The following is a 16,454-nucleotide window of genomic DNA, read 5'->3' as shown; positions in this document are numbered from 1 at the left end:
GTCAATTAAGATAAATATGAAGCTCCTCGCTCTTTTTGCTATCAGGTCACAAATTGACTGAATTTTGATTCACAACAGTAGAATTCCCTGAAGCAAGTTGTTAACTCAGTACCACGATCATCACATTGCCATGTCCTTAGTGCACAAGATTATTGTGCAAGATTACTCCTTACTGACTATCCATATACAGAGAGTATGGAGGAGACTGTACCGTTTTGCAATGATCAGCATTTTTTGTTTCCTTTTGAACTTTTGTCTTATCGAAGTTCCAACAAAGGAAGATGTGGATTGGGACACCTAGAAACAGACAAGCACAAGCACGATACATCATAAAGATGGAGTGAAACAACATGCAAAATGTTCACACATTTTAAAATTTGAGCAGCCAATTTAGCCCTATTTTTGGAACTTTTGAAAAGAGCAATTTTACTGCAATCAAGCACAAAGAACATGACTCTGGTGTTCTTCGACCAGGTCAGTATGACTTACTGTGAATAGGGAGGTCAACTTAATAAATCTTGCAACATACCAGTGTGGAAATATCAAAGATTAGAGATTCAGATTCAGATTCAGATTCAACTTTAATTGTCATTGTCCGTGTACAGTACAGAGACAACGAAATGCATTTAGCATCTCCCTGGAAGAGCGACATAGCATATGATTTGAATAAATATTTACATTAGCATATATACAGACATAGTGTTTTTCCTGTGGGAGGAGTGTCCGGGGGGGTGGGGGGGTGATTGGCAGTCACCGAGGTACGTTGTTGAGTAGAGTGACAGCCGCCGGGAAGAAGCTGTTCCTGGACCTGCTGGTCCGGCAACGGAGAGACCTGTAGCGCCTCCCGGATGGTAGGAGGGTAAACAGTCCATGGTTGGGGTGAGAGCAGTCCTTGGCGATGCTGAGCACCCTCCGCAGACAACGCTTGCTTTGGACAGACTCAATGGAGGGGAGCGAGGAACCGGTGATGCGTTGGGCAATTTTCACCACCCTCTGCAATGCCTTCCGGTCGGAGACAGAGCAGTTGCCATACCATACTGTGATACAGTTGGTAAGGATGCTCTCGATGGTGCAGCGGTAGAAGTTCAACAGGATCTGAGGAGACATGGACCTTCTTCAGTCTCCTCAGGAAGAAGAGACGCTGGTGAGCCTTCTTGATCAGAGTTGAGGTATTGTGGGTCCAAGAGAGGTCATCGGAGATGTTAACACCCAGGAACCTGAAGCTAGAAACACGTTCCACCTCCGTCCCGTTAATGTGGATGGGGGTGTGCGTGCCGCCCCTGGACTTCCTGAAGTCTACAATGAGCTCCTTGGTCTTCTTGGAGTTAAGGGCCAGGTTGTTGTCAGCGCACCATGCTGCTAAGTGCTGGACCTCCTCCCTGTAGGCCGACTCATCGTTGTTGCTGATGAGGCCAATCACCGTTGTATCATCTGCATACTTGATGATGGTGTTAGTACCATGTACAGGTGTGCAGTCATAGGTGAAGAGGGAGTAGAGGAGGGGGCTCAGCACACAGCCCTGTGGAACGCCGGTGTTCAGGGTGAGGGTTGAAGAGGTGTGCTTGTCTAACCTAACAGACTGTGGTCTGTTGGTTAGAAAGTCCAGTATCCAGTTGCAGAGGGAGGGATTGATGCCCAGGTTACCGAGTTTGGTGATCAGTTTAGATGGTATAATGGTGTTGAATGCTGAGCTGTAATCGATGAACTGTAATCAATGAGTGCACAGCTTTAAAGTTAGAAGGGGGAAATTTAAAGCAGATGTGCAGGGCAAGATTTTATTTTTAAATACAGAATGGTGAGTGCCAAAGGTCATAGTGGAAGCAGATACAATTGTAATGTTTAAGAGGTTTTTACATGGGCATATGGATATGAAGGGAATGAATGTATAGGGATCATGTGTAAACAAAAGAGATTAATTTAACTCATAAGATAGATACAAAATGCTGGAGTAAAGGGACAGGCAACATCTCTAGATAGAAGGAATGGGTGACGTTTTGGGTCGAGACCCTTCTTCAGCAGGGATGCCAAGGGCCAGAGTGCCTGTTCCTATGCTGTAATGTTCTTGGTTCTACATTGTTCAACGCAATAGAAGAATAACTTTCCAATGTTTATTGGCGCACAACAGTCCAGATTCTGTTACCTTAGTAACAATAAAACTGCAGGCTTATTACAGCGCAGAAGTGTAATATTGGTAACTGGGAAACAAAAATAAAAGTGAAGAATTCTGGAGTGTGAATCATATTCAGGGAAATGCAAAGAGCTTTAAGCTGCTGCCTGTGATACCCTGCGCTTCCACTGGGAGTTATGTCTGCAACTTTCACTGGCAAAACACTCAGCAATCAATGACCTAATGATAATTTACATCTACTCATAAGGAATTTTTAAAAGTGGAAATCTTTGATAGTAGGTGCAATTTCTCTCTTTTTTTTTTTATAAGGCGCAAAAAAAATTCAGAAGCTGAGGGGAACAATTTTAATGATGTATTAATCAAAATAACTGCAAAGCAGCCTCTCACCATAAAAAAAATTAGATTTATTATTATCACGTACTGAGGTACAGTGAAAAGCTTTGTTTTACATGCTATCAAATCAGATAATACTATACAGAAATATAATCAAACCAAACATGTTTAACACACAGAACAAAGAGAAAAATACCAGAATGTATCATTGGCAAGTATGTACAGATTGCAATAATGTCAGGTAAACATTTAATAATAGTCGTTTTTTTTCAAATAATGATTTATTGCATTACATCTTCTATCCTACTTAAGAGAACAATTGTTTTAATTTAAAAAATCTCACATCAACGTGCATCATTTTGCATCCGTCCCGACCTATGTCCAAGACACCTCATACTCCCTTTGTCTCTTTAATTACTTCAGTTGCCCAGGCCGCCATTCCCTCATCTTTACTATTCTTCTCCCTAACATCCATAAACAGAACTGCCCTGGCAAACCCATTGTTTTTGACTGCTCCTGCCCCACTGAAATAATTTCCACGTACCTCGACTCGATCCTATCCCCCCTGGTCCAATCCCTCTCCACCGATGTCTAAGACATCTCACATGCTCTTTGTCTCTTTATTGACGTCCATTTTCCAGGCCCCCGTTCCCTCATCTTTACAATGGATGTTCAAAAGAAGGGTCTCGACCTGAAACGTCGCCTATTCCTTTTCTCCAGCGATGCTGCATGACCCGCTGAGTTACTCTAACATTTTGTGTCTATCTTCATCTGCATCTTCTATAATCTAGTTTGGTGCTTGTAAGAATTTATTGTCATCGACAGCTCATCTTGCTTGAACACTCCCTTGTTGCTGGATACTGGAGATACTTATGAATTGACAAACCTGTTATCAGGCAAATTAACCGTTGATTGTGATTGGGGATGATCAACCACGATCACATTGAATGGCGTTGCTGGCCCGAAGGGCCGAATAGTCTACTCCTGCACCTATTGTCTATTGAACCATCCCACTGTACAAAGAGAGCCACTATCCTGAACTACTATCTACATAGGGGACCCTCGGACTATCTTTGATCAGACTTTACTGGCTTTACCTTGCACTAAATGTCATTCCCTTATCATGTATCTGTATACTGGGAATGGCTCGATTGTAATCATGCATTGTCTTTCCACTGGCTGGTTTGCACGCGACAAAACCTCTTCACATGTGACAATAAACTAAACTGAAACTGATCTGCTGAAGCCTGCTTCAGACTTCAATCTGTGACTGCTTCAGACTTCAGTGAAGGTAGACTAAAGTGCTGGAGATTTTTGCAGCATCTATGGAGCGAAGGAAATAGGCAACGTTTCAGGCCAAAACCCTTCTTCAGTCTTCAGTGATTGCTTCAATAGTGAGCAACCGTGGGACTTGGAAAGAAGGTTTGGGCTGCTGTGTTGAGTTGGCCACACATCATTTGCCAGTGTTAGTGCAGAGGTTATATGCAGTATGGACTCTGATGGTGGTGCTTTATCTTTGCCTTCCTGAATGACTGCACTGGATCCAAACCGTGGCAACTGCTGTATATACCTGCAGATTTGTCTCAATGTTCAGTACTGACTTCAGTTTAGGGTTCCCTAATCTTGCTGTACAGAAGTAGGATGGATAAGTTCATTTCACCACAGATACTTCCCGCACAGGGAAAGGCCACTCGGCCTAGACAAATACCTCGACTCATCCAAAACTAACAACTCTGCTCTGGTCACAGAGTCTGAAGACGGGTCCTGAAACGTCACCCATCCATTTTCTCCAGAGACGCTGCCTGACCCGTTGAGTTACTCCAGCACTTTGAGTCACTTTTCTGGTCACAAATATGTTGGCTGCATCTTGAATAACGCAGATAAGTAATATCTGGTAGACACACTCAGGGATTGACTATGAATTAATTATACCTCAATAGATCCACGCCTGCTTACCTTTCTCATGATCTTGCGGCCATAGAACATTACTTTATCACGTTTTCGGAATCTGTATTTGGGAGTTTCCTGAGCTTGAATCTCTAAGAAGCAGCAACAAATACACAAAAACAATTAATTGCAGGGCAGAAAGATGAATAATGATTTGCATCTCTCTAAAGGGGCTATCCCACTGTATAAGCTAATTCAAGAGTTCTCCCGAGTTTCACCCGATTCAAACTCGGAGAATTACGGTAATAGCCACTCGTAGGCACTCGGTGCTCTCGTGGACATTTTTCAACATGTTCACGAATGAAGGCTCGTGGACATTTTTCAACATGTTGAAAAATCTTCACGAGCCTTCACGAGCTTACTGCGTTTCCCGAGTACCTGCCGTTAGCGTTACGAGCCGCTAAGAGACGTCCCGAACTCCAACGTATCCGCTACGTACATTCTATGTGCTTACCACGAGTTTGATTTTTTTTAAACTCGGGAGAGCTCTTGAATTAGCTCGTACAGTGGGACAGCCCCATAATTTTAGCATTAATCCCAGGAAGCACTTAACTCCTCACTATGTGTAGGAAAGAATTGCAGCTGCTGGTTTAAATCGAAGGTAGACAAAATGCTGGAGTAACTCAGCGGGACAGGCAGCATCTCTAGAGAGAAGGAATGGGTGACGTTTCGGGTTGAGACCTTTCTTCAGGCAGATGACAGGGGAGTGGGCGGGCCAGAGATAGAATGTAGTCGGAGACAGCAAGACTGGTGGCAGAACTAGGAAGGGGGAGGGGATAGAGAGAGAGGGAAAGCAAGGGCGATTTGAAGTTAGAGAAGTCAATGTTCATACCGCTGGGGTGTAAGCTACCCAAGCGAAATATCCCAGGATCAGGATCCTCAGTCCCAATGATTAACTTTCCCTTGTAGGTGGTCTTCTGGACATGCTATACATTAATTGGAGACTCTGGCCACTGAATTTATACTGATTAATCAGCTTGTAAAAATGGGTTTCAATTCAAGGCAAACACAGGGGGAGATGGTACAGTAGTTTAGTTTAGTTTAGTTTAAAGATACAGCATGGAAATAGGCCCTTCGGCCCACCAAGTCCACGCCGACCAACGATCACTGTACAATAGCACTATCCTACACAATAGGGACAATGTTTTAAACAATTTTCACCCAAGCCAATTAACCTACAAACCTGTATGTCTTTGGAATGTGAGAGGAGCTCCCAGAGAAAACCCACGCGGTCACGGGGAGAACGTAAAAATTCCATAACAGACAGCAGACCCATAAACTAAACAAGCAGAATCAAATCCCAGGTCTCTGGCGCTGTGTTGTGAGGCAAACTCTACTCGTAATTTACTTAACTTTATTTAAGCTTTAAGCAACTTAGTTATTTAATACATAAACTCAGAAACGTCTGGCAAACATGGCTGAGTCTTGGGATGTCAGGACTTTCATATGAAGAAAGACTGGATAGACTCGGCTTGTACTCGCTAGAATTTAGAAGATTAAGGGTGGGATCTTATAGAAACTTACAAAATTCTTAAGGGGTTGGACAGGCTAGATGCAGGAAGATTGTTCCCGATGTTGGGGAAGTCCAGAACAAGGGGTCACAGTTTAAGGATAAAGGGGAAATCTTTTAGGACCGAGATGAGAAAAACTTTTTTCACACTGAGAGTGGTGAATCTCTGGAATTCTGCCACAGAAGGTAGTTGAGGCCAGTTCATTGGCTATATTTAAGAGGGAGTTAGATGTGGCCCTTGTGGCTAAAGGGATCGGGGGTTATGGAGAGAAGGCAGGTACAGGATACCGAGTTGGATGATCAGCCATGATCATATTGAATGGCGGTGCAGGCTCGAAGGGCCGAATGGCCTACTCCTGCACCTATTTTCTATGTTTCTATAATTCCGCAGGCCTTTCCCGCCTAAAAACCCCGCACATATGCTGCACACTCTAGAAAAACCCCGCACATGCGCCTACTTCAGGCTGCAAGGCAGCAACTCTACCCGCTGCGCCATTATGCCTCCATACTATGAAATGACAGTGATCTACTGTAATTCAACCTGGACATTGAGTAGACTCTGAGAGACTGAGAACAAACACATGGGGCAACAGCATTAGAATACCCATGGAACTGCAATCATACTTACTTCTCTCTTGCAACCGCCTGTGAACAAGGAGAATGGTGGTGGCAATCAGAACGATTGCCACACCAGCCCCCAATATTACTCCCATCATCTGAAAAACAGAATACAATTATGAAGCAATCATTTTTTTTCCAAACTTTAAATTAAGAGGGCATTTTTAATGAAAAAGCACAAAGATTTATACTTTGTTCAAGAAGGAACTGCAGATGCTGGAAGATCGAAGGTACACAAAAATGCTGGAGAAACTCAGCTGGTGCAGCAGCATCTATGGTTTTTAGTCTGAAGAAGGGTTTCGGCCCAAAACGTCGCCTATTTCCTTCGCTCCATAGATGCTGCTGCACCCGCTGAGTTTCTCCAGCATTTTTGTGTACCTAAGATTTATACTTTGGTAGACAAAAATGCTGGAGAAACTCAGCGGGTGAGGCAGCATCTATGGAGCGAAGGAAATAGGCAACGTTTCGGGTCGAGACCCTTCTTCAGACTCGACCAGAAACGTTGCCTATTTCCTTCGCTCCATAGATGCTGCCGCACCCGCTGAGTTTCTCCAGTATTTTTGTCTACCTTCGATTTTCCAGCATCTGCAGTGCCTTCTGAAAGATTTATACTTTGCTCAGCATGGGCACAAAATTATTCTCCTGAACATGGCTTCCATCCTTCTATGGTGGACAATTCCCTTGACTGCATCTCAACTATTTCCAACACCTCAGCTCTCTGGGGACTCCAAATGCAGATTGGATGACCACCTTGTGCAGCACCCACGTTCAGTCCACAGGAGTGCATGCATGACATAACATGAGTCACTAATCTACATCCCCCCTCTTAAAGAATCAACAATACAGACCCATAAACTAAACAAGGCAGGTATTACAACCGACGACAGACTGGTGGAAAGTCAAACATAGTCCGGATACGTCACAACCGGCGTGCAAACACGACCAGTACGTGTACGATAGAGACCATCTCCGTCCCGGCAATGATGTGAGTTACAAATTAATGTGAGCATTGAACGTCATCAATTATTTTCAATGTGTCAAAAACAAGGAGAACCTGTTGAGCTATATATTAATGCACTGAAGCATGTCGCCAGTCGATGCGATTTCAGAGAAAGTCAAGATAGTTTGGTACGAGATCGCTTAATTCATGGTATATTGAATGCTAAATTACGCAATGATTATTGCAGGAAGTTGACCTGACCTTAGCGGCTGTTGAAAACCGCTGTCGCATAGCTGAACTAACTAATGCTCACATTCAATGGCTTGGACACTCTGCTGCTCGTGAAGTAAATGCGGCCAGCTTGTCTTATCAAACTCCTGCTCACTCATCACAGGGGCCAGCTAATAACCCAAGGTGGATTGATAATTGCTTTAACTGTGGGGGTTCACAGATTGCAATTCCCGAAAGGTGCCCTGCGTATGGAAAACTGTTGATTGATGCCCTTATAATAACAGCAACCTCACACAGTGATAAGGATTCATAGGCTTTATTAACTACAGAGCAAACAAAATTTCTCTCTTACTTGTAATAAAGGAATGCAGCAGACTGCAATAACTGAAAAGCTCGTGTGCGTAACTACACATGCATGACTCATAACATGTCACTAATCTACAGACACCAAGCTTCTTTAGTTTAGTTTAGTTTAGAGATACGGCGCGGAAACAGGCCCTTCGGCCCACCGGGTCCGTACCGACCAGCGATCCCCATACATTAACAATCATCATCGGCGGTCACTAAAAACGAGTATGACTGTTCTCTGCATGGAGGATGCCTGTGCGTGACTTTGTTTAACGTGGGGACACTGGTGCACAGACAGCCACCACACAGGACCTTGACAGATCTGGGTCAGGATCCAGTGGCATGGAGTCCAAGACGACCGGAGACCTTTTTCTGCTGCAGCCTTCATCCGCTTTCCCAGCCGTCGTGATGTTCCACTAAGGTCAGCCATCATCCTCTGCCTCATCAGGCAATATCTTGGTGAATCTCCCTTACATTCTCTCCAGTGCTATCACATACTTCCTATAGTATGACGACCAGCATGGCATACAATACTCCAAGTGCAATTGAACCAGCGTTTTGTAATGTTGCAGCAGAACATCCCATCTCTTACATTCTATCCCTCAACCTGTAAAGGCAATCATGCCATATGCCTTTGATAGGTACAAGCTGCTGGAATATCTGAGCCAGTGAGGTAGCATCTCTGGAGAAAAGGAATAGGCGATGCTTTGGGTCAGGACCTTTCTTCAATCTAAAAAAATGCCATATGCCTTCTTCACTGCTATTGACCCGTAATTTATTTACCTTGTTCATTATGTCAAACAACCCTATTAAATATGTTAAAATACTTTTATAAAATCACAGATTAACACAAAACGCTGGAGTAAGTCAGATGGAGTAACCCTTCTTCAGATTCTTTAAGTAGGATCTCGACCCGAAATGTCACCTATTCCGTTTCTCCAGAGATGTTGTCTGACCCGCTGAGTTATTCCAGCTTTTTGTGTCTATCTTTGGTCTGAACCAGCATCTGCAGTTCCTTCCTATATATTTTATAAAATCACATTGTCCCAACGTGTCCAAAAATAATTTCCTTAATGGCTTTCATTATTTTTCTTGCCAATGGTATTAGGCCAGTTCACCTCCCATCTATTTTTTTTTTAAATCGACAGTACTACATTTGCTGTCTTCCAATATGTAGCGAATATCAGTCGATGGATACCAAAGCATCCAATTTCTCTACAACCACTTATTTTACGATGCAATAGATCTTTATTCATCCCTGGAGGGAAATTGGTCTGCCGACAGTCACAACACGCAAGGTACACAGATACTTGAACCCAAGATGTACAGGACCTATTCCTCTTACTGAACAGGGCATTTATCTGCCCACTCGGCTGACCTAGCCTTGTCTGTCTGTGGCCTTTCACAATCTAGCAGACGTTAGGAGAATATCCCTACTTTAGTGGTGTAGACTGTAGACCATCAAGATTTCAGTAATTGCAGATTTAGCCTTATTATAGTCTCAATCTACTGCCATTAATAATTTTGTTCATCACTCCCTTCATAAGTTCATAAGTTACAGGAGCAGTATTAGCTCATGCGACCTATCAAGTGTACGCCATTCAATCATGGCTAATCTATCTTTCCCTCTCAACCCCATTCCCCTGACTTCTCCCCTTAACCCGACACTCGTACTAATCAAGAACCTGCCAATCTCCACCTTATAAATATCCATTGACTTGGCCTCCACAGCTGAGGCAATGAATTCCACAGTTTCACCACCTTCTGACTAAAGAAATTCCTCCTCATCTCCTTTCTAAAGGTACATCCCTGTCTGAGGCAATGAGTTCCACAGATTCACCACCCTCTGACTAAAGAAATTCCTCCTCATCTCCTTTCTAAAGGTACGTCCTATTATTCTGAGGCTGTGCCCTCTGGTCCTAGACTCTCCCACAGGTGGAAACATCCTCTCCACAACCACTCTATCCAAGCTTTTCACTATTCGGTAAGTTTCAATGAGGTTCCCCCTCCCATCTAAACTCCAGCGAGTACAGGCCCAGTTCTGTCAAATGCTCATCCTATGTTAATCCAATCATTCCTGGGATCCTTCTCATAAATCTTCTCTCCAATGCCAGCATATCCTTTCTCAGATATGGGGCCTTATGCTTCTTAATTACCTACAGAGCCTTCGAATGTGAAACTATATACAAAATATAGTCCCAGCCAAGATCTATGCAGCGGAAGCAGGGTTTCCTTTTTCTTGTATTGCATCACCTTCTAAGAAAAGCTAACTTCTATCTTCATTTTCAATTACTTCCCTAATGTGCATGCTAACCATTCTCTTGCACAAGAACATTCAAGAATGTTTGTACCCATTGCCAGTTCCTTATTCCCCATTTTTATTTCCTAGCTTCTTACATCCTCAACGTTTAACTTTTGTCACTTTTTTTCTTTGCCGAAGTAATTTGTCTTTATATCACTTGATCATTTTACCCATTTTTGTCATATTCTTTAAATTATCCTTGTTGGTTTACAATATTCATTAAATCCTCAGGCCTTCAACTAATCTTTGTAACTTTATCTATTCATTTAATCTAATACTATCCTCAACTTTAGTTTGCCACGGTGGAATACTTTTATCGTATCACAGAATGGACATGCGATTAGAACAAAGAAGCATTTCACTACAGATCTACGATTTATTTTTCACCGCTCCTTATAATCTAAATTTCCAAACATACTTTAGCCAACCCACCCACGTTTCATTCTCCAGTTTCAAACTTGAATTTGTTACTCTTGAAGTGAATGTGAAATTCAGTTTGCTTTCACCATCACTCTTCCCCAGAGATAGACACAAAGTGCTGGAGTAACTCAGCGGGTCAAGCAGTATCCTTGGAGAAAAAGGATGGGTGACACTTCGGGTCTGGACCCTTCTCAAGAGAGAGCTAGATAGGGCTCTTAAAAACAGCAGAGTCAGGGGATATGGGGAGAAGGCAGGAACGGGGTACTGATTGTGGATGATCAGCCATGATCACATTGAATGGCGGTGCTGGCTCGAAGGGCCAAATGGCCTACTCCTGCACCTATTGTCTATTGTCTATTGACCCGAAACGTCACCCATCCTCTTTCTCCAGAGATGCTGCCTGACCTGCTGAGTTACTCCAGCACTTTGTGTCTATCTTTGGTATAAACCGGCATCTGCAGTTCCTTGTTTCTATTCTTCCCTAGAGGATCCTCCTTAACAATAATGTAAAGCACTTTGGCCAACGAGAGTTGTTTTTTAAATGTGCTATATAAATAAATGTGACTTGACTTGACTTACTTAACCATAAAACTCGGGTCCAAATTCAAAAAGCCGTCACAGTAGACATCAAATCCAGGATGTCTCACATATAGAGGGTCCCTACAGATTTAACTGAAAGGAATCTAACTCATCTAAAAAGAAAACATGTACTCACCGATGATCTCTTTGGTAAATGTTGAAGCATCTCAAACTAATAGATGATCCTTCACTTTTCCAATCTAGTCAGGATCGTCTCTGCTAGAGTGTCCGCATTGTCTGACTGCCTCGATAGTATGCTGTGTAATAGCTAAGAAGGCAATCATCAACTCACTTTTTCTAGTCTGTACTATTTCTAAACCAGCCATCCTGCCATTAGTCTAAAGTCTGGTAGGAATCGGCATTCTATTCAGATCAAACTTACCACACTTGCTCATTACAGAAATGCACTTAACTTTATATAAGATAATTGATTTGGTCATTTTAGTTTAGAGGGACCAAATGCCGGCAAATGGGACTAGCCCATGAATATGCCAACTTGGTCAGCATGAACATGGTGGGATGAAGGGCCTGTTTCTGTGCTGTATCCTCCATAGTACTCACTCCTTTCCAATTAGCAGCTTATTTTGGCTCGCCTTATTAAACCACGCAACACAGATATATCAATCTGAAACGGTGAGGCAAAGTGTATCTAAAATCCACAGTGGGCTGCCACGAAAATGAAATCTTTTTAATCTGCAGCCCAGTGCAGACAGGAAACCTCAAAAGAAAAAATGGGGCCACAAATAAAAATATTTGACTTCAGGAATGGAGACTAAACAAACCCCCAAAAAATCAGATCAAACTAAACAAGGGAGAGTCTCCTAACATGGCTACTAGGTTGCAAAAGTCTGCAGACAGACAAGGCTAGGCCAGCCAATGTGCATGTCAATGTGGTTGACACAACATATGAATGTATATCGAAGGTAGACACAAAATGCTGGAGTAACTCAGCAGGACAGGCAGCAGCTCTGGAGAGAAGGAATGGGCTACACAAAATGCTGGAATAACTCAGCGGGACAGGCAGCATCTCTGGAGAGAAGGAATGGGCTACACAAAATGCTGGAGTAATTCAGCAGGACAGGCAGCATCTCTGGAGAGAAGCCCATTCCTTCTCTCCAGAGATGCTGCCTGTCCCCGCTGAGTTACTCCAGTATTTTGTGTCTACCTTCGATTTAAACCAGCATCTGCAGTTCTTTCTTACACATGAATGTATATATAGCCTCTGAGAATGTCAGAATATTTGCACAGATCTTGTTTTTTAATATTTTTTAATTCTGAATTTTGATCTTTTTAAAAAGAACCACAGCCTGGAGTTAAACTGCTGTTAAACATCAAAGGGCAGATTCTGGTGGGGACAACGGTTTGGAGATCAGCCCAGGGGACAGGTGAGTGGCAAGGGTGTTTTGTTTAAAGATAGGTGTGAACACGAATGAGTACGACACTAACAAATATCTCAACGCTGAGAATGTCTGAAGAGTTGTTGCACAGTTTTTGTTTTCATGTGTTTTTTTAATTTGGAATACAGTTTATTTTGGGAGAAAAAATGTCACCCTACTTACCATGGCTGTTTGTAGTTGGTTTTCAACCAGAGTCTTCAGATCTAATAAGCTGCCATCAAGTTCATTCTAGAAAAAAAAATCCAAAGAAATCTTACTCACTCTACTTAACAGCAAGATAAAGCTTCAACATATTTAACTGATAGTATCGTCTTATGGTATCAACTTAATGCTGTCACGGTTTTGCGAAGCAGGGGAAACAATACTGTATCTCATACTAAAATGCTGAGTAATCTGATTACAATGGCATTTCCCCCAAATCTTCAGACCTCCCCCACCCCAAGTACTTTCTCCTTCAACCACAGGAGACGTACCACCCGACCCTATACCTCCTCTGTCACCTCCATCCAGGGACCCTAACAGTTCTTCCAGATGAGACAGAGGTTCACGTGCACCTCCTCTAATCTCATCTCCTGTATCCAGAGTTCCCGATGACTTTCCATTACATCGGCGAGACCAAGTTTAGACTTGCCGATCATTTCGCTGAAAACCTGCGCTCGGTCCGCCAATGGATCTCCCTAACCATTTGAACTCTCCTTCCCATTCTGACCTTTCTATCCTGGGCAGTGGGAAGAAACCATTGCCGAGTGTCTTTGGAGGTATGATGAATCTCCCTAGTCTTCTGAGGATGGCCTTGATGGTGTTGAAGTTAATAAATAAGAGTCTGATGTAGGTGTCCATGTAGGGCCAGGCAGATGCTGTCTGCTGTGGACACGTTGTCGCTGTGGAGTGTTGTTTGGTTGGAATTATGGTTTTGAAGGCAGAGTTATGGTCAATAAATGGGAATCTGACATAAGTGTCCAGATTTTCCAGGGATGAGGGTGGGGAGATGGTGCAACAGGAAGCAAATTGCAGTGTATCAAAATGTCTGGGAGGCTGGAGATGGCGTGCAATATGATCAGCACAAAACATGTGTCTCCAATGTTCACGGCCAATTTCCACAGGTGCACCACAGGAAATATCTTATTGGGATGCATCACCCCTTGGCAACACCTCTGCCCAAGACTGCAAGAAATTGCAGAGTTGGGGATCTGTCATGCAAACCATCAACTCCACCATCATCAACTCCACCAACACCCCAGCCGCCTCAGGAAAGCAGCCAACATAATCAAGGGCCATTCACACCCTGGTCATCCCCTCTTCTCCCATCGAACATAAGATACAAAAGCTTAAAAGCACGTTCCATCAGTGTAGTGGTCATTTGGCTTGCTTTGTGTGTCATTAATGATGGCATGTGTCATTAAATTTTAGACTGCCCGTTATAGTGTGGGTAGGATTTATGACGTATTTTAGGCCGTGTTTGGAGCTAAGTTTCTTGCACAGAAGCTTAGTTTTTAGTTAAGTTTGGGACCAGCATGGGGAAGGTTTACCCTTTGACCATGTGGAGCGTAACGGAGACACGAGGAGTTTTCTAACCTTTAAAGCGATATGCTGGAGTTCGATGAAGATTAAAGTGTCGAGTTGGATGTGCACCTTATTGTTTTACATCAATCATGAAGAATTTATTAATCAAAAGACTGTGCTATGAAGATTTATCTGTGAAGAAGCTCTGAAGGTCTCTGACAGAAAGCTCACATGCGTATAACGACATTCCCCTTAATCATGTCATCCATTTAACGGCTAGAGGGAGTGCTCTCTGGAACGATATAAAAATCTGCCGCTACAATCAGATTCAGGAACAGCTTCTTTCCACTAACATCAGACTATTGAATGGTCCCTTCAAAAGTCCCCCTTCCAACCTACCTCCTTGTAACCTTTGAACTTTGTTATCTGCACTTTTCCTGCAGCTGTAATAGTATATTTTGCACTCGGTTTATCTTTTTCTTTGAACTACCTGCAGTACGTGTGTGGTTCGATTGTACATAACTAAGGTACGATTTGAGTGGACAGCATGCAAAACAAATTTCCCACTGTAATTTGCTACATGTGACAATGATAAACAAATATTAACAATGAGGTGTTCAAGAAGGAACTGCAGATGCTGGAAGATCGAAGGTACACATAAATGCTGGAGAAACTCAGTGGGTGCAGCAGCATCTATGAAGCGAAGGAAATAGGCGACGTTTCGGGCAGAAACCCTTCTTCAGACTAATGGGGGGTGGTGGGGAGAATGAAGGAAAAAGGGAGGAGGAGGAGCCCGAGGGCGGGGGGATGGGAGGAGACAGCTCGAGGGTTAAGGAAGGGGAGGAGACAGCAAGTGCTAGCAAAATTGGGAGAATTCAATGTTCATGCCATCCGGACGCAAGCAACCCAGGAGGTGCTGTTCCTCCAATTTCCGGTGTTGCTCGCTCTGGCAATGGAGGAGACCCAGGACAGAGAGGTCGGATTGGGAATGGGAGGGGAAGTTGAAGTGCTGAGCCACCGGGAGTTCAGGTAGGTTATTGCGGACTGAGCGGAGGTGTTCGGCGAAACGATCGCCCAACCTCCGCTTAGTCTCACCGATGTAAATCAGCTGACATCTAGAGCAGCGGATGCAGTAGATGAGGTTGGAGGAGATACAGGTGAACCTTTGTCGCACCTGGAACGACTGCTTGGGTCCTTGAATGGAGTCGAGGGGGGAGGTGAAGGGACAGGTGTTGCATTTCTTGCGGTTGCAACCGAAAGTGCCCGGGGAGGGGGTAGTACGGGAGGGAAGGGAAGAATTGACAAGGGAGTTGCGGAGGGAGCGGTCTTTGCGGAAGGCAGACATGGGGGGAGATGGGAAGATGTGGCGAGTGGTGGGGTCACGTTGGAGGTGGTGGAAATGGCGGAGGATTATTTGTTGTATTTGCCGGCTGGTGGGGTGAAAGGTGAGGACTAGGGGGACTCTGCCCTTGTTGCGAGTGCGGGGATGGGGAGAGCAGTGTTGCGGGGTATGGATGAGACCCTGGTGCGAGCCTCATCTATGGTGGCGGAGGGGAATTCCCGTTCCCTGAAGAACGAGGACATTTCCGAAGCCCTGGTGTGGAAACAATGAGATATTTGCTCTCTTCAAATCTCCAAGAATCATTCTAACAAAGGCCCCATAGCAGAAGCGTCCACGTCACGGGGCTGGAACCTGGAAGTATCCTGAGCTAATTCTGCTACCACCATCATCTATTGCGACAAGTGATGGCTTCCACTGATTGTCGCCAGATCCTCACGTCCTTTTCAGGACGGACGATGACAGCGAGGTCAACATTGGACACGAAAAGAAGAAGATTCAAACAAATAAATCACCCACAACTTAAAAGCTTTTGATTTTGCTCTTCAGCTTCGAAGATTTTTTGCCTTGTACTTTAATTATGTTCATAGTCACGTTTCTTTACTAATACTAATCTCTATACAAGTTCCTCATTCTCATTGTACCCTTAATGTACCACTATTTACCTATCATTTGCATGCTCTACCATCAGGCCACACAGAATATTTGTTTAATGGATCTGACAAGAGTGTTTATTTCTCGTATGAACCAGGACCTGAAGGCTGTAGGGTAAACCCTTGTTTTAACGGATTCTTTTAAAACGGATTTTGGTTATAGCAGATGGTCCCGCTAACGCAATCCCACCAAGTTCGCACCACCT

The 16,454-nt window shown here is 43.7% G+C and overlaps 1 protein-coding gene across 13 annotated transcripts in view; it reads right to left on the bottom strand.

Moving 5' to 3' along the window:
- The window catches only part of LOC116991809 (neuropathy target esterase-like), a 140,299-nt gene that overhangs the window by 87,932 nt on the left and 35,913 nt on the right, over positions 1 to 16,454 (bottom strand). For all 13 annotated transcript variants that reach the window (XM_033050757.1, XM_033050761.1, XM_033050760.1 and 10 more), the window contains 4 exons: positions 12,916 to 12,981; positions 6,547 to 6,634; positions 4,418 to 4,500; positions 212 to 297 (listed from right to left, as the gene is read on the bottom strand). In XM_033050757.1, coding sequence (XP_032906648.1) covers positions 212 to 297; positions 4,418 to 4,500; positions 6,547 to 6,634; positions 12,916 to 12,981 — 323 coding nt within the window. The remainder of the gene's footprint in view (positions 1 to 211; positions 298 to 4,417; positions 4,501 to 6,546; positions 6,635 to 12,915; positions 12,982 to 16,454) is intronic.

The sequence above is a fragment of the Amblyraja radiata genome, chromosome 35, assembly GCF_010909765.2.
Source record: "Amblyraja radiata isolate CabotCenter1 chromosome 35, sAmbRad1.1.pri, whole genome shotgun sequence".
Classification (NCBI taxonomy): Eukaryota; Metazoa; Chordata; class Chondrichthyes; order Rajiformes; family Rajidae; genus Amblyraja; species Amblyraja radiata.
This window is presented reverse-complemented; position numbering and strand designations above follow the sequence as displayed.